Source organism: Sparus aurata, chromosome 17 (genome assembly GCF_900880675.1).
Source record: "Sparus aurata chromosome 17, fSpaAur1.1, whole genome shotgun sequence".
In the NCBI taxonomy this organism is placed as follows: Eukaryota; Metazoa; Chordata; class Actinopteri; order Spariformes; family Sparidae; genus Sparus; species Sparus aurata.
This window is the reverse complement of record NC_044203.1, coordinates 37,203,866-37,222,395: the sequence shown is the minus strand read 5'-3', so window position 1 is coordinate 37,222,395 and position 18,530 is coordinate 37,203,866. Positions and strand designations below refer to the sequence as shown.

The window sequence follows — 18,530 nt, the reverse complement described above, 5'->3', positions numbered from 1 at the left end:
TTGAATAAATCAGGATTTAAACATGTTTACTTTTCTTCCCATGGGTCGGGGAGGCGGAGAGGAGTGGCGACTCTGATATCCAGTGCTGTACATTACGAACATATATCAGAACATAAGGACAAGGAAGGCAGATTTGTTATGGTTACAGGCAAAATAGAAGGTATTGTGATAAGTCTTCTTAACGTGTATGTTCCTCCGGGCAGTGACTGGTCCTTCTATAAACATGTAGTTGATTTAATGACAACAAAAAGTCAGGGGATTTTAATATGTGGCGGAGATTTTAACATCCGATTAAATCCGAAAATTGACTCATCAAACGGGAAATCTGATACAAAAAACATTAGCAGAAGATTAAATACTTGGATGCGTGAAGTTGGGATTGTGGACGTGTGGAGAGAGATAAACCCGACGAGCCGAGATTATTCACACTACTCGTCCGCTCACAATGTCTACTCACGCATTGATTACTTTTTTATGCATAAAGGAGATCTTTTCAGGGTGGATAATTGTGAAATAGGACCCAGTACTATTTCAGATCATGGTCCCATCTATATGTCTGTCCATCTGAATAATAATAAGAAATCCACTCTTTGGAGACTGAACTCAAACATCCTGAACAACCCAGTTATTAAAGATAAATTGAAAAATGAAATTAAAATGTATTTGGAAAATAACGATAATGAAGAAGTGACCCCACCCATTCTCTGGGATGCTTTAAAAGCGGTGATTAGGGGCAAAATAATAGCCATCTCCTCATACGATAAGAAAATTAGAGAACAAAAACTCCAAAAATTAGAGGAGGATTTGAAGAGAACACAGAAAGATCACGCAAAATCCCCCAAAGATGACAACAAAAGTAAGATTATAAAATTGAAAAAAGAAATAGATGAAATAAATACTCAGGAAATTAAAAAAAAACTCCTTTTTACAAAGCAACAATACTATGAGATGGGTGGAAAATCATTGAAACTTCTATCATATAGGTTAAGAAAACAACAAGCGGATAGAACTATACATAAAATAAGAAACTCCGCAACAAACGAAATCGAAACTTGTCCGGAGAAAATTCAACAGTGCTTCCAAAAATACTATAAATTACTATATTCCCAACCACAGATAAGTAATGACAACCAGATTGATGCCTTTCTGGCCCAGATAAATCTACCAAAGATCACAGAGGAACAAAACGAAAAATTAATATCTAAAATAACAAAAGAAGAAATTCAATCAGCAATTAGAAGAATGAAAGGGGGGAAGTCTCCAGGGACAGATGGGTTTCCCACAGAATGGTACAGAACAATGCAAGATCAACTAATCCCAACATTACAAAAGACATTCAACTGGGTTTTGGAAAACAAAAACATCCCCCCCTCATGGAGGGAGGCAATGATTACGATCATACCTAAGGAGGGGAAAGACAAATTGGAATGTGGAAATTATCGTCCTGTAAGTCTACTAAATAATGATTATAAACTATTCACCTCCATAATATCTAAACGAATAGAACTGATATTACCAATATTAATACACAAGGACCAGACTGGCTTTGTCAGACAAAGGCAGACCCAAGACAACATCAGGAAAACACTGCACGTTATGAGACAAATTACACAACAAAGACTGGAGACACTGATTTTAAGTTTGGACGCAGAGAAAGCATTTGACTCAGTGAGGTGGTCATTTTTATATAAAGCACTTTCAAAATTTGGCTTCCATACAACTATTATAGACACGTTTGCAGCACTATACAACAAACCAACGGCTAGAATTAAAATCAATGGAGATTTAACTAATTCATTCATTCTGGAAAGAGGAACGAGACAAGGGTGTTGTGCGTCGCCGCTCCTTTTCGCCTTGTTTATAGAACCCATGAGTCAATTGATTAGGCAGAGGCCAGAGATAAAGGGGGTAAAAATGACATCTGGAGAGCAGAAACTGTCTCTTTTTGCTGATGACTTATTGATAAGTATAACACAGCCTACACAGACACTCCCAAAACTGATGAAATTGCTGGACGAATTTGGTTTAGTTTCAGGTTATAAAATTAACATTAACAAAACTCAAGTACTAGCATTTAACTATGACCCTCCGTCCTTAATTAGGAATATGTACAATTGGAATTGGCATGCTGAGTCCATCAAATATTTGGGTGTTTCATTACCAAAGGACCTCACGAGACTGTATGACATCAATTACGGCCCGTTAAATTCAAAGATAAAGTCTGATATACATAGATGGAATGTTATTCCCTTTTTAAGTTTGAGTTCCCGGATAGAGTCAATCAGGATGAATATTCTTCCACGGATGCTGTATTTTTTTCAATGTTTGCCAGTCAAAATACCACCTAAGCAGTTCTTAGAATGGGACAGATTAATAGCGAGGTATCTGTGGCAAGGGAAAAGGGCCAGAATTAAATTTAAGACGTTGCAATTAAGAAAAGAAAAGGGAGGAATGGGCCTTCCCTGCTTACAGGAATACTACCATGCAGCCCAACTGAGACCTTTGATCTGCTTATGTTCATCAACATATGCTGCAGCATGGAAAGAAATAGAAGGTACGACGATAAAGGGAGTCCCGATAACGGCCCTACTAAGTGACAACAAATTACAAAGAGAACAGGAGATCCCAGATGACTCTATAACAGGCAGTTATCTGAAATCCTGGCAGGAAATAATCAAAATTTGCAGATTAAAGGACACATCTAAAATTATAAGGTGGTGTGCCTATGATTCAGACTTTACACCGAACAGAACCGACGGTAGGTTTAGGATTTGGATCACAAAAGGCTTATCTACCTATCATTCATTTATCCACAAAGGGGCATTTCAGAGTTTTGAAGCCCTACAGAGGGACCATGGTCTGGGAAAAGATGATTTTTTTAGGTACCTGCAAGTGAGACATTATTTTAACAAAAATCTTAAAGAGGTGTTAGGAAAAGGTGAGTCAGTGTTTATGGAGGTATTTTTATCATTAACTAAGCCCAGATCGAGCAACAAAATTATCTCCAAATTATACAATGCCATACAATTATCTAAACAAGAGAATACAGAACACATAAAGAAGAAATGGGAAAAGGAAGCAGGGGTAATAATCACACAAGAGAGCTGGGAGAAGATAAACCAGCTACAATGGTGCTCAACTGGGTCAAACACATGGCGGGAATTCTGTTGGAAAAATATTGCAAGATTTTTCATCACACCCATTCAGAGACGCTATCAAGGCAGCGGGGATGCTTGTTGGCGACTCTGTGGGTCTAATGGAGCCAACCATTTCCATATTTTTTGGGACTGCCAGGCAATAAGACCTTACTGGGAAGAGATCCACAAACATATCAATAATGTATTTAATGTAAACATTCCATTTAAATGTGAAACTATGTATTTGGGCAATATAATGTGTGAAACATGGAACGTCAAAGACAAAAAACTGTTGACTATACTATTGGCGGCCAGTAAAAAATCTGTTACGAGGAAATGGTTAAAAGCAGAACCTCCCACCATTGATGAATGGATCGAAGTTGTCTATGAGATTTATGTTATGGAGAAGATATCTTTTTCCCTCAGAGTTGAAAAAGAAAAATTTTATAAGATCTGGACCAAATGGACTGAGTATGTAAAACCAATTAGATCTGATTTCATTTGAATGCACTTTGGATGAACCTGACCCCCCCCCCCCCCCCCCTTTTCTCTTTTACATTTTTTTTATGTAATGTTTTGAATGTCAGAAGAGGTGCGCTCCCCGATTCTGTTCTGTTTTTTGTTTGTTTTAATTGTACTCAACTGGAAATTAGTGGTCTGTAAAAGAAAACCCCAGAAGGGCAGTATGGATAACGCACTTAAATTTCTACATCCATCCTTTCTTATGTCCTTGAATGACTATGGCTATAATTTATATATGTGATGGAAGTTTGCCTTTCTAAATAAAGAGAGAATTATAAAAAAAAATTAGTGGAGTAACTTTAACACCCAGTGAGGAGAGTGACGAGACGCTTTGATGGATGAAAGTCAGACACAGTTCATCGTTTCTACGTTTGAAACTTCTACTAATCCAGTTCAGAGCCGTGGTTCTGTCAAAGTTTCCTGTTTATCAATATTTATATTATTATTACCACCAGCTGACCCACATCAGTCTGTTCAGTCCAAACAGACTCACACTGACAGGTCGATCCACACGCTCAGCTCAGAAACATGAAGCCTCAATTATTGTTTTTAAATGTGACAGTGACTTCAGATCAGACGACGTCAGGACAGAAACACTCAGAATAAAGCCAATAAAAACAAAACAGATCATGTTTAAACTTTAAATTCTGACCGTTAGCTGAACAATGATGTAATAAAACTGAACTCTTGAGTCCATATAAAGCAGATCTTGGCGCCGAGAGCCGAGTGTGGAAACCTGCCAGGATTCAGAGTGCAGTTGTTTCTGAGCCCGCAGCCAAAGAGATAAAACCTCGAGTCAAACATTCACTTACAGCTTGTTTAACAATGAGCCAAACTCACACTGCTGCCCAACACCAGATCTCATAACTGATACCAACAGAAATAAACAGCGTGCAGCGTTACAGCGTTCTGTGCCGAGAGGTCGCTGTGGTGACGCCTCGTCTCGTCTCCCCACAGGAACCAATAACAACCAGACACAGTCCTCCTCTGGAGTCAGTGTCTGGTTTGTCCCTTCTGGGCTACTGTAGCAACATGGCCGACTCTGTGGAAGAGGAGAGGCGGAGCGTCGGCACCTGATGACATCATCAGCGTGTGGAGCCAGAACATTTCCACGTTACTGTGAGCTGAAGACTGATTTGGACCGAACCAGAGGAGACAAACCAACAGTGTTCTGGTGACTGACTCAGTTTGAGTTTCAGTTTAAACGCAGCGTGTCTGATGAGTTAACGAGCAGATTAAACTCAGTCAGAGACAGAAACTCCGGCTCAGTGGAAGATTAATGGCTGGAATTGTTTTCTCTCGTTTCTGCTTCTACGATTCGAGGACTTTATTAGTTTTCTATAATTGAAGCGTTCTGGTCTGTTGGATGAAGATCAAACTGCAACAACATCATCTGGGATTTTAGAGAAGAAATCTAAAAAGACTTCAGAGTTTATTATATTACCTAGATAACCAGCATTTGCTTTAAAAACACCCATGAACGCGTTCAGAGTAATAAAGTGTGCTGCTGGTGTGACTGAGCCTCGGGCTGCACAGACAGTGGAGGTGTTACCGTGGCGCTCTGGGCCGAGGGCGGCTCCTGAGATCCAAACATGCTCTTCCACTCCTCGTTCATCGTGGAGTCCTGCTTCGTGTGCTTCCTCGCTGCAGGAGGAAAAAACACAACAGGTTCACAAACAGGAAGTCAAACTGAGGCTGCAATTAACTAACGAGTCTGTAAATATTTAGCTGAGCGTCTCTGGGGACCACCTGATGCTCCACACGTGTTCGACGGTTATACTGGATAAAGAAGAAGATCATCTCTTGTTTCCAGGTAAAAACTCTCAGAGTCATGATGTCTTTATTTAGACGAAGAGAAAAATAATTAACGAGCGCCGACATCTGTTCAACATGTCGGAAACCAAAAGGACCTCGCCTTCAAATTAACCTCCAACATTTGAACGCAGCTTCAGTTTCAGGATGGACAGACTGGGGTCACATGACAGCGCAGAGACTCTGAGGAGCGTCTTTGTTTGGAGCGCAGACAGAAGGTGATGAATGAGAGCGATTACAGAGGGACTTTCCTCCAGGCTGCAGACGGCACTAATTTACTCTGATGACTGAGAGAGAAACATCTGGAGCGCAGAGCGGATCAGATGGTGGAGGCTCTGCTGCAGCCTGCAGGTTCTACAGGGTTCTACAGTCGGTTCTGTCTGTCGCCTCAGGTTCTGGTGGACGGACTCTGTTATAGTGCAGGTGGCGGGTCTGTGCAGGACCAGCCGGCCCTCCCTGCTCTCATCATTTCTTTTGTTTGGTTTCTGTAGTTACTCACTTTTTTTATTTTACACAATACGACACTAAAATATAATTTATCCGCTCTCTGGGCCCGACACACCCGAACCGACCCTGTTCTGTATCTGTGCTTCTACTTTTGGCACCAGTTGTCAGCAGAACTCCACATGTCCTCTCCTCCAGGAGACGTTCAGATACATGTGTAAAAACAGACTCTGGTAAAAGTAGAAGTACTGATTCAGCTTGTTTACTCCAGTAAAGTAATAGATTACAGCTCTGACATGTACTCAGAGTATCAGAGTAAAAAGTCTCCCTCTGAAGGACATTTGTGCTCAAAGCTAACTGAAGCTCACGTCATATTAATAGAATTCAAAGACTATTAAAGTTAAAGGTAGAATCAGTAGGATTTGTCCCAGCTGTTCCTGAACGCACCACAAAGACAGTTGATTGTTGAGTCTCATTCCCAGGACGTCAAATAGACACATGTTGGGTTGGTAAAGCGTCCCGAGCAGCAACAAAGAGAGAAAATCAGAAACTCTCTGCAGATACGAGACACTAACACGCCTTTTCTCCACATTCCAGTCTCCCTCTCTGTCTGTTTACGCCTTCTTACGGCTTCTTACGTCTTTGTCTCGTCGCTGCGTCTGCGTCTGATTGGTCCACATCAGTCTGCTGATGCTGGGAAATAACAAGAATCCAGAATTCACCTCAGATGCATCAAACTAAAGTAACGAGCTACAAACAGAGATACTCAAGTGAAGTACAGTAATGAAGTATTTGTACTTAATAACTCATCAGCACGCAGCTGTTAGCAGGTTGATTAAGTTGATGCTGATGTTTGTGGACATGTTAGAACAGAACTTTCTCTTTAGTTTCAAATATAAACCGACCGGCTGAAACTTTTCTGAATGAACTCAAGATAATAAAATAAAAACAATCAAAGGGCTAAAAAGGGAAAACAGAAGAATTTAAATTTGGAATTTGTTGACAGGATTTCGGCACGAGATCAGTCAGCTGATCAGGAAACAGCAACATGAAGTTACAACGTGTATTTTTAATTTCATGGGACCTTCAACAGTTTGTTATTTCTGACAGCACGCGAGCGTTTCACTACAGCAACATGAAACTGAAGCACCAGATGCTGCAGCGACTCTGAACATGAAACACGAGAACTTCTGCCTCGACTCTACGATTAAATATTTAGTTTCACAACATGAAGTCGTCTGAAATATCTGACAGCTGATCTACAAAATGAACTTTAAACAACATTCTGGGATTTATTATTGATTCATTAACTGAATTCAAAACACTGTCAACAATAAATCAACATAAATCTGAGTTTACTTTATTGTTTCAAAACCTGTAAAACATTTATGACATAAACTAAAATAAATCTGGTGAGTTTTGTTTTTCTGTATCAGAATATTCCTTTGATATTTCTGCAGCATCGTGTCGTCTTTCAGTGACATTAAACATTTAAGCAGCGTTGATAAATGTTACCGTCTGACGCAGCCTGTTTAAACTGTCCACAGATTACGAGACGGGTCAGAAGGTGATCGACTCGATTGATTGATCGATAGGAAGTGAAGGAAGAAACGACGACGGTGAAGCCTCAAACATCTGACAGAGACCGTCAGGACTGCTGGACATTTACTTCTCTGTTTTTGCATCGAGACGACGAGTGTGGGACAATTTTCCAACACGACTGATTGATCACTGAACACAACACGACAGACTGAGTTTTTCAATCGATCTCCTGGAGGAAGAAGTGAACTTCATCTTTGAATTCGTCTCCTCATATTGTGACAAACAGACAGTTTATGATGCTTCACTCTCGTGATGTCGGTTTAATATTCCAGGTGTAATTCTGCAGATGTGAGCTGAGACTTTAACGACTCTCCCACATCAGGATGAAACACTCGGTCTTGTTTCTGTCCTAAAAATAACAAATGAAGTTTGTTTTTACTCTTCAGTCTGAGGCGTTTGTGTTCACTGATGTGTTCAATGACCCAGATGGTGGATGGTAAAACTGGGTTCCCTCTGAAGAGAACAAACACGTTCTTCTTCGCCGCTGACTCGAATCTTTCCTACAGTTTCTCTCTGCAGTCCAGCTGCAGAAGAAGAATCTAAATCAAAGTAACACAGATGTCTTTTTAATGACTTTATTTACGAATCGAGAGGTTGAGTCTAATTAAAAACTCATTTTACGGATGTTAGTGGACCAGCAGGTTCTGCGTGAGCTCAGCAGCAGTCTGACTTCCTGTTTCCAGATATCAAGTCTCAGGTCCTGATTAAACTTTCCACGACTCGAACACGAGGATTCATCTTGTGAAAAACTGTTTAAAACTGTGAACTTAAACCTGTTTGTTGGGGTTTTTGGCATCATTCTTATTTTCTGCTTTAAGATTGATTCACTAATTGAATGTTGGAGATCAGAGAGAAAAAGACTCAAGAAGCACAAATGTGTTGTTAATTTAATCTGTTTAACTGGGAAGTTTCTTTAAATCCTGTCTGACGGTTCGTCTGTTCGGACATCATGACTCAGCCACCAGATGAATACGATCATTAAGAATAATCAGGGTCGCAATTAACTTTTACATTTGTTCTCTGCTTTGTTCGTCAAATGACAGAAAACATGTTCTCAGATTCCTTCAGTTTTATTTGTCCTGGTTTCCACATTTCTGTCTTCATCCCAACACATCTGAGTTGAGACGACTTTAGTTTCTAGCAGCAGCTTCCTGGTTATTCCTGATAATCCAGGTAGTTGCAACCCGGTAAAGAGCTTTTATTACTTTCTACTGAAGAAAAAGCCCATAAAACTTTTCTTTTTTTTATTCTAAAGAGAGAGAAAACACTAAACGTGAAGTGAGAAGATGTATTGTTGTAAAGTTAAATCTCGGGTGGCTCTATAAAATAAATAACCTATGAAAAATCATTTTGTGAACGCTGCGTCGTCACCTCTCTTGTCCTCGGCCTCGGCTTTGGGTTTCACCAGGTCCACCTGGCGGCCGGTGATGCCGAGCGTGGCCAGGTCGATGACGCCGGTCTGGACCGCCTCTCCCAGGTGACTCTGCTCGCCCATGTTGGCTTTGGCCTTGTTGGATTTCAGCATGAAGTCTTTGAGCGCCAGCAGCTTGTCCTCCTCCGCCTCGGTCATCCCCTGAGAGGACAAACAGGACAGAGTGAACACAGAGATGATGGACGGCCGAGTCAAATAATGCAGAATGAGTCAGAGACAGAAAGAAGTTCATGTAGAACATTTGCTGAATTCACAAGAAGGTCCAAATAATGCAGAATGAGTCAGAGACAGAGTTTCACAGAGTTTATAAAGTGTCTCCAACTCAACAACTCACTAAACTGACACATTTGTTAAGGGAGTCTGGGGACTTTCTCCACGGGGACAAAGAAGTAGCCTATATTGTTCCTGTTTAGTGTCTTTGTAACATGTGACATGTTTAGATCAATAACATGTTTCTTCTTTCATAAATGGAGTGTAAATGGTGAAATCAGTGTAAACAGTGTGTTCAAACAGCTGATCAATGTTGGCAGGTAAGACTTTAGCACTTTAGACACAGAAGCAGACAGGCTGGTACAGACATGCTGCCACAAACTGACACTTTTTACAAGGAGACAAACAACTTCAGCTGAAAGATTTAATGCTGAACTTTACAACAAGGACACAATGACTTACAATCTGTCACACACACAGTTTCACTACGTTAGAAAGTTTGTTTTAACTCAACAACTCTTAAATCACTACATTTGTTAAGGGAGCCTGGTGATGATGTGTTACTGGTTCAATGGATGGATCAGCTGAAACAGACGGCGAGCTCACATGGAGGTGATCAGTGTCGAGGCATTTTTAAAAAAAGTTCTGATAAGGTTGTAATATTCAGGTGTTTAATCTCCGTCTATCGCTGGTCAGAAGAGATGATCAATAATCGTGATCAGCTGAGATGATCTAGTGTTTGGATGTTGTAATAAATATGAAGAGTGACTCTCCACTGCCGGCCTCGTTTCCTGCGTCTGCCTCCCTGTTTCCATCAGTGGAAGAGCTTTTCTTTGATACTACTAACAAACATCGATGTGAAAGTCTGACTGCAGGATTTTATGTTGGAGCCAAGAAGTTAAATCTGTTTCTGTCAGACAGTAAGTTGTGCTTTGGTTTGTGTGTTGGTCCGATGACACGTGGTGACTGAAGAAAAAGACTGAAACAGATCCAGGATCTGACCTTCTTACAAGAACTCCACGAGGTCGGACGGGTTCAACTTCTGCGTTTTAATCGAGAAATACAAAGAAATACAACGTGAGCGTCACAGCTGTTTCCTCCCAGAGGAGGTCTGTGAAGCAGTGTGTGTGGATTGTGGGATTTCCTCAGAATATTAAGACTCTGGCACTGTGTGTGTGTGTGTGTGTGTGTGTGTGTGTGTGTGTGTGTGCTGCTCTGTTCGCCAGATGTAAGGTTTACAAACCTGACCTCCGGCTCAGTTCTGCCCCCAGTGTGAGCGGTTCTGTGTTATCTGGACTCGGTTCAGCCCATCAGCGTTCATCATCTAATCGCAGGTTTCAGACGTTTTGTGGAAATTCCTTCAGAGCTCCTGAATGTTTTTACAGAAGTTCTACAGAAACATTTCTGCCCCTCGCTGATTTAGTTCTGAAGAATTCTGTGAACCTTCATAAATATGACTGATGGTGAGGAAACGTGTGGGAGTCTGAGTCGTGTTTTTAAACAGTATTTTTTTCAATGTTGTGGTCCGATGATCGGAATCTTCCTCCCTCGTATGAAAGCTCTCCTCTCTCCTTCTCTTCGCTCTCTCATCTGACAGCAGGGTTCAGACTCAACGACCCTCAGAGGTGCTAACGGTCGACACCAGTATTAACACATCCTGAGGCCTGACGCATAAAACATGGGGATTAAAGTCCAACCAAACCAACAAATCAGTCGGAGCTCAAGCAGCTCAGTCAGACTGATTTAAAACAGGTTCAGCTGGTGAAGATAACTGTGTGCAGCCCGAGAGGTCCGACACCGGTCAGACTGGTCCAACATGGCAGAGAGCATCACTGAAGAGCGAGCAGCCATTACTTTAGAAACATCTGATCACAGAAAAGGTAACACAGTCACCGTGAACACAGTCAGAGAGGACGGCTGAACAGACCGCTGAGAGCTTCAGTCTGTCAGCAGCACCTCAGGTCTGGTCTCTGGTGGGTCAGACGCTGATCTGTTATTTGGTCAATCAGTTGTTTTATTTGTGGGCGATCAACCTCAGTCCAGCCTCGTCTCCGCTCTGTGGCGTCCTCAGCAGCTCTGACAGCGAGCAGCCGCCCACTGTCGTCCTGCTTCCTGTCTGCATCCCTCTGATCTCTACAACAACTCTCAGCTGTCCGTCTTTGTCTCGAGGTCGACCTGCTGCTCAACACTAATCTGGACTGAAATATTTTGTGTTACATCCATTAAAAAACTGGTCAAATGAGCATTTATAAAATGTTCTATTCGTATAAACCAAATTAATTTGGTCGAATCAACATCTAATTCCAGTTTTTGCACATTAGACTACAAACTGTTAATGTTACTCTTCATCAAACACAATAACTTCAAACTTTACTCATGTTTCTTTATCACAAAACTGCGTTCAGGACAGAAACACGGTCGTAAATGTCTGATAAAGTTCGTCCCGTCACAGATTCCCACTCCTCACTTCCTGTCATTATGTTTTCTCTTTTGTTTCTTGTGTGTAGCTTTCACGTCTGTTTTAAAGAGTTTTAAACTTCAAACAGAATCTGATGATTAGAGGCAGCGGATGCTTTCTGTTGCTGAGGTTTGTTCTTACAGCGCTGTGGCCTGATGACAAACATCTGTGTGTGTGTGTGTGTGGCTAACACAGTGTTTCACTGCCCCCTCTGGTCCAATAGCCTCAGTACACAGAGCTGGAACCAGGAACCAGTTCACATGATTCCTGGACCTAAACACTGATCAGAACTGTGTCCACATAACTTTACTGTCGGGCAGAGAAGTGCTGGCTCTTGAGTGCTGCGATGTGGATGTTTGTTTTCTCTTTTTATTTTTGTCACCAGCATTATCGGAGGGAGCGTGACCTCATAATGTTGTGAGCTCAGTAACGCAGATGTCCAGCTGCAGAGAAAGGAGGACGAGGGTTCATGTCGCGACCCGTACGAGATAAAAACTTAAAAAATGTCATCGCCTGGTCCGGGAACAAAAACTCTACATGGACACGAGCCCCAACATGTCATAAATAACGTGACCGAGCGACGCTGTTCTGACCTGTGACAGCAGTTTCTTGAGGAGCTGTGCGATGGCGGGGTCCTCAGGAGTGGGGCATTCTGGGATAGATCCCGCACGCTTCTTCTGTCGAAGCAACAGGTGGCGGAAGAGGCTGGCGATGTCTTTGGAGCGCAGGGCGTAGTCGAAGATGGAGCGACTGACCGGCTCCTTCAGCACACTGAGCAGCACCAGCTCCTTATCGATCTGAGGAGGGAGACACAGAGAGAGGAAGGTGACGGTGTGCAGTGATGATGATGATGAGGAGGAGGAGAACGAGGAGGAGGAGGAGGGGAAAGACGAGGAGAAGGAGGAGGAGGAGAACGAGGAGGAGGAGGAGGAGGAGAAAGACGAGGAGGAGGAGGAGGAGGATGAGGAGGAGAAAGACGAGGAGGAGGAGGATGAGGAGAAAGACGAGGAGGAGGAGGAGGAGGAAAAAGACGAGGAGGAGGAGGAGGAGGAGAACGAGGAGGAGGAGGAGGAGGATGAGGAGGAGGAGGAGGAGAAAGACGAGGAGGAGGAGGAGGAGGAGGAAAGACGAGGAGGAGGAGGAGGAGGAGGAGGAGGAGGAGAACGAGGAGGAGGAGGAGGAGGAGAAAGACGAGGAGGAGGAGGAGGAGGAGAACGAGGAGGAGGAGGAGGAGGAGAAAGACGAGGAGGAGGAGGAGGAGGAGAAAGACGAGGAGGAGGATGAGGAGGAGAAAGACGAGGAGGAGGATGAGGAGGAGGATGAGGAGGAGGAGGAGGAGAAAGACAAGGAGGAGGAGGAGAAAGACAAGGAGGAGGAAGAGGAGGAGGAGGAGGAGGAGGAGAAAGACGTGGAGGAGGAGGAGGAGAACGAAGAGGAGGAGGAGAAAGACGAGGAGGAGGAGGAGGAGGAGAAAGACGAGGAGGAGGAGGAGGAGGAGAAGACGAGGAGGAGGAGGAGGAGGAGGAGGAGGACTCACCTGGATGATGGGCTGGGTGATGAAGGGGTTGAGGTGAGGCATCAGTTTGCAGTAGACGTCGGCCACGTTCAGGTGCTGTGCGATGACGGTGATGAAGCCCACCGCTCCGTAACGGATCCACAGGTTGGGGTGACATAGAAACGGAGCTACAGCAAGCCAGAGAGGACAAAACATACAGGCCAGTTTACTCTGACAGGGAGGTGACGGTGTGTGCTGTACAGCTCGATGAGGCTGATGGAGTAGAAACAATACGATCCAGTGTGACGTGTTTCACTCTCTAAACTCACCGATGTCACTGACGAACTCGTAGATGTGAGGTTTCTGCAGCAGACCCAGCTGACACATGCAGGTGAGAGAGTTGAGAGCTTTATAGATGACGAACTCCTCGGTGTCGCTCAGGCCCTGCTGGAGGAGAGGCTTCAGGATGGAGGAGCTCTGCCAGCCGACGTACGCCGCTACGCCTTCAATACAACCAGAGGAGAGTGGAAACACACAGCAGGGGAGAAGATACACACTCTTCATTACCAGTCAGTTTATTTCATTATCTGCAATGAATCATTCTGTTTATCCTCAGAGAAACTTCAACACGCAGCTTCTTTCTAAAACCACCTGAATTTGTCTCATTTTGTGGTTTTCTTACCGACGATGCTGTCGAAGAAAGCTCCTCGCAGGTGCCAGTCGTTCTTGTCGTTGAGGAAGGTGATCATGTGGGACAGCAGCACGTCGTTGGCTTTCTGCCGGCCGAAGAAGACGCAGAGGCGCGTGATGCCGTTCTCCATCAGCGACTGCTTGACGATGTTCTCCGAGTCGCTGAGCAGCGTCACCACCTTCTGCTGCACCATCTCGTGCAGCGCCTGCAGCTCTGAACGTCAAACGTGTTTGTCAGACACATCAACTCCTCTAACAGCGGCCGTGTCTGCTCTGTGTTTCTGTTCTGTACCTGAGTCGTAGTTCTCGTTGGGGTGGAGAGTTTCCTCTGTGTCCTCGCCGCTCAGGTCCTGCTCTGTGTTCACGTTGTTCTCCTGAACCAGCTCCAGGAAACGCAGCGCGCTCTCTGCCAGGTGAGCTATGTTCTCTGAACATCAGCAGAGAGGATATAAACACACAGAGCTAAACGAGTTAGAGTCGACTGATGCTGAAGTTTAAAGGCAGATGAGAACGTTTGTGGTTATAATCTGATAACGACTATGATAACCTATAATAAAAGCATCAGTTTGGTTTATTGAACGCCACCAGAACCTCAAAGCCTCTGACCTGCGTACGCCAGCCTTACGATGGTGGCGTCGTCCTGGGCGAGGTGTGCGATGCCCGGCAGGATGTACTCTGGGTAGATGTTGACGTCGTTCCTCGGCACCTCCTTCACCAGAGCCAGCACTTTGGCCAGAGTGCGCACGGCCTGAGCGCGCACTCGAGGCACGGGGTCGTTGCAGAAGTGCAGCAGGTACGGCGTGATGCGGTCGAGCAGGATGTCGACGCTGAGCCGCGGGGCCAGGTGCAGGATGAGCTCCAGTGCTGCCAGCTTGGAGTCGCAGGAGTGCAGCGTCTGCAGGCAGGAGGTGATGACGGACACCAGCACGATGAGGCCCTGCTCCTCCCTGGAGCTCAGCACCACATCACTGCTGTCCTGAGGCGGGGACGAGGGCGACGAGCCTGGACAGGAAACAGATTGCAAACAGTGAGGAGCAGTTTTCAGTGTGTCACCATCAGGACGTCTGAGAGCAGATTCCTCTCACCTCCTCGCAGGTTGTGCAGGATGTTGTCGAGGTCTTTGCGGATGACGAGCACTCGCTCGTCGGCGGACTGGAAGGTCTCTTTGGCGAACTGAGCCATGTACGGCTGCAGGAAGGTGTAGAAGATGTCGGGGAAGGCTTTCCCTCGCTGCTGCTTCAGATACTCCTCAGCTGTCAGACGCTTCTCCGGCTCCCTCTGCACCATCTGAGCCACCTGACGGAGAAAATCAGCACAGAACCAGTTAAATGAAGTCAAAGAGGAAGATGTGTTCGTCTGTCACTCATACGCAGATATATTCTAGGTTTATTAGGAGAGCTTTTTGACTGCAGACATTTCAGATTGTCACTCTTAATATGAAAAGATATAAAAAGGGGCACTCAGCAGTATAAAGCAGCAAAGCCCTTTTAAACAACCTGACTCGGCTTGCAACAACCAATCAGACGACAGCGATCATTACCAGCTCCCGGATGCTCCGGTCCTCGATCTTCAGGAGGACCTGCTCGGTCTGGAAGTGTCCTTTACGATACGCCAGCAGCTGGGACAGATCGAAGAGAGGGACGCCCTCCGTGAAGAGCTCGGCTATCACACAGCCTGAAGACACCACGACAACGTTTGTTTAAGAAAAACTCAATCTGAATTCTTTGATTTCTCCTTTCCATTCCTGCTCTGTGACAGAAAAGTGAATATCATCTGGTTTGGACATTTTATGAACCAAACTACTGATATATTAATCAAGAAAAGAATCATCAATGACAATAATCGTTAACTGCAGCTCTGATTAACTATTTGGATGATCTGAAATGTAATTCATACTTGTTAAATATTGAATTATGTGTGCTGTGTTTTCAGTTTCCTCCGTCAGGTTTGTTTGGTGTCTCTACCTGCAGAGAAGATGTCCATGGCCTGTTTGAGCTCCCCTCGGCTCCTCTGGTTGTTGTTGGTCAGGTCCACCAGCGGCGTGTTCTGGTCGCTCTCTGTCGTGAACATGCTGCCGTCCACGAACCTCTCTGGAGCGATGTAACACGTCCTCCGCCTGGACGTGTCAAAGAAGTAGTTGAAGTCGGCGGGGTTGTCCTCCGGCAGGTACGTGGGCTTGAAGCTGGCAAAGTCAGTGAGCAGCACCCAGTTCCAGCTGGTCACCATCACGTTCTCCGTCTTGATGTCGCCGTGGCGAACGCCAGCTTTGTGCGCCTGATCCACGGCGTTGAGGATCTGGAAAGCCAACCAGCGCTTCTCTACGTTGTTGAGGAAGGGCCGAGTGCTGATGCGGTCGTACAGGTTGTCCCGGACGTACTGACGGAACAAGATGGCGGCTTTCTCTGTCAGGGACGTTTTCTGGAAGGGCAAGCAGTTCTGGCAGGAGTGCAGGCGGATCTTCAGCTCCTCCAGCTCCTGTTTGTAGCTGGTCAGAGGCAGCGACGGGTCCTGGATGGCGAAGACTTTGACCACCACCAGGCCCTCCCGGTGTTTAGCCCGGGCCACCTTGAAGAAGCGGGTGCTGCCCAGACTCTTATCATACTCGTGGTCATGGATGTCTGAGAAGTAGCTGTCCACAGACAGGATCTGTGAGGGGGCGATCCCCGCCAGCTGGTTCCCCATCACGCCTCAGAACACCTCGTCTGTGGGAAAGTTACAGGACAAATCAGTTCCAGGTGTTTGAAACCAACATAGAGATGGTTATTTAACTTTTTCACCACAGGAACTAAACTAAATGTTGTCCACAGTCTCTGGTTCTGTTATTAATTCCACTGCTCTCCCAAAAGTATGTACCTGGGTCTGTCCGCTTAGTTTTGGCCACGTAGTTTAAAGGAGCAGTCTAAAGTTTTGTTGCAGAAATGTTAATGAGCAGAGAAAGATCCTCATTGGCTGAAACAAACTAAATCACCAAACTCTCTTTGTGTTCATGACTGAATAAACTGAATAAACATAAAGGACAACACAGTTTATACTGTTTTACTTTGTTTATGTGTGGCGGACCCTGCCAACATATCAACATTGTAAATATCAAAATTCTGAGTTTAAATGTACTTTTACAACATTTAACTGAACATGCAACGGAAGTTAAACTCCCGCATGAAGAAGCTGGTTCGGCTCCTCTGGTTCTGCTGCATCACAGCAATGAGTTCACTTTAATTTTACTGTAATGTCCTTTAATGTAGCCAAACATCTGGACCTCACAGCTGACTGTCCATCATGAAACTCAAAGTAAAGCAGCTGAGGAGCAAACATGGACGAATGAAAGGCTCAAAACTTCCAGCTCCGTTACTGCAGCTGCAGGAGTCATATGATCCACACACACACACACACACACACACACACAGCACTCTGACAGCGCTAATGTAGCATGCTAGCTAACCGTTATTAGCTTCCTTCAGTACGACCATTCACATTAGCATCACCTGAAACATTAATGTCCGTGTTGAGACACTTAAACGGCGCTGTGTGTTTCTGATTACCGGATGTTATTGTGGTCGCTGCTGACAGGACCGCTGCTGCTGCTGTTGTTGTTGTTGTTGTTGTTGTTGTTGTTGTTGCTGCTGCTGTGTGTGCTTCAGCAGGCTAACAGTAAACGTTAGCCGACGTCCCTCCGCTTCCAGTGATGCTGCCAGCGGTACAAACTTCAGCCTGAACGCAGAGTAACCGTCTTCATGTCGTCTGTCGGTGGGTTAGCTACGACAGCAGCCCCGCTAACGTCCCGCCCGGCCGCCGGTGAAACGTCCCGCGGCGGTAAACGGACCGTAACCGTGAATAATAAACAAAAGTAGCCGCCTGAGTCACTTAGCTAGCTTACTAGCTGGTTAGCAGTGTCAGGCGGTTGTTGTGAATCCGGGTCGGAACGGAAACAAGAAACTCACGAGCGCCCCTATTGGTCAGATTCAGTTAATACAAAGATGGTATATGAAAGAGAGGAACCACTAGCACACACAAAACTGGTGACGTTTCTGTTCAGAATTTACCTGTAAGATTATTCTCATCACAGGTGTGGTTAAACTGGGATGTATTTAACAAACACAGTTTCGCATTGCATGTTAAACCAAACTGGAATTGTTTATTAATTCTTTTTTTTGTAAATAAGTTTTTACTTTTCATGAAAACTAGACCAGCAGCTCCTGATATCTTTTTTCAGTGTTGCTCAAACAGGCTGACTGATCAATACTGGCATGTTGTGCATAGATAGACATTAAAGGATCATTTCCACGTATGTTTACAAGGACTTTGTTAAAAGACATCGAAGAAAGAATCTAATTCCTGCCTACCTGAGGAACAAAAGAGCACCTGACCTGCTGTACCTGAGGAGCTGTCAAACATTACAAGAGATATTACATTATAATACATTTATAATTTATGTATTCAGTTAAATAAAATAATACATTTATTAATTAAGGACTGAAAAATCTGTATTAGTCAGGCTGACTGCAAACTGGACGTGGTCGCTTCTTCTGTATCGAGTGAGTCATCTGTTTTGTGACACGATCTTTGTTTGGAGAAAAGGAAGTTTCTGGCACCGAGCCGCTGTCCGTCCGTCAAGCTGGCCGGAAGACAACAGGAACATGGAAGGTTTAGGTTTCAAATTAAAAGCGTAGAATTTGTGATTTAAAACGTGAATATGAGAAACCTGTTGAATTTATAAACAGTTGTTGATTT

General features: G+C 44.5%; 1 protein-coding gene across 3 annotated transcripts in view; it reads right to left on the bottom strand.

The window, feature by feature from the left end:
- The window catches only part of pik3r4 (phosphoinositide-3-kinase, regulatory subunit 4), a 26,172-nt gene extending 8,445 nt beyond the window's left edge, over positions 1 to 17,727 (bottom strand). For 2 of the 3 annotated variants that reach the window (XM_030395248.1, XM_030395249.1), the window contains exons 1-12: positions 17,342 to 17,727; positions 15,767 to 16,504; positions 15,343 to 15,476; positions 14,888 to 15,098; positions 14,409 to 14,804; positions 14,095 to 14,229; positions 13,795 to 14,016; positions 13,442 to 13,615; positions 13,155 to 13,300; positions 12,211 to 12,414; positions 8,889 to 9,090; positions 5,212 to 5,303 (exon numbers count right to left, since the gene is read on the bottom strand). In XM_030395248.1, coding sequence (XP_030251108.1) covers positions 5,212 to 5,303; positions 8,889 to 9,090; positions 12,211 to 12,414; positions 13,155 to 13,300; positions 13,442 to 13,615; positions 13,795 to 14,016; positions 14,095 to 14,229; positions 14,409 to 14,804; positions 14,888 to 15,098; positions 15,343 to 15,476; positions 15,767 to 16,484 — 2,634 coding nt within the window. In that variant the 5' untranslated portion in view covers positions 16,485 to 16,504; positions 17,342 to 17,727. Of the gene's footprint in view, positions 1 to 5,211; positions 5,304 to 8,888; positions 9,091 to 12,210; positions 12,415 to 13,154; positions 13,301 to 13,441; positions 13,616 to 13,794; positions 14,017 to 14,094; positions 14,230 to 14,408; positions 14,805 to 14,887; positions 15,099 to 15,342; positions 15,477 to 15,766; positions 16,505 to 17,284; positions 17,307 to 17,341 lie in introns of those variants that run through there. The other variant, XM_030395250.1, reaches the window with a different exon arrangement.
- Positions 17,728 to 18,530: the final 803 nt, after the last annotated feature.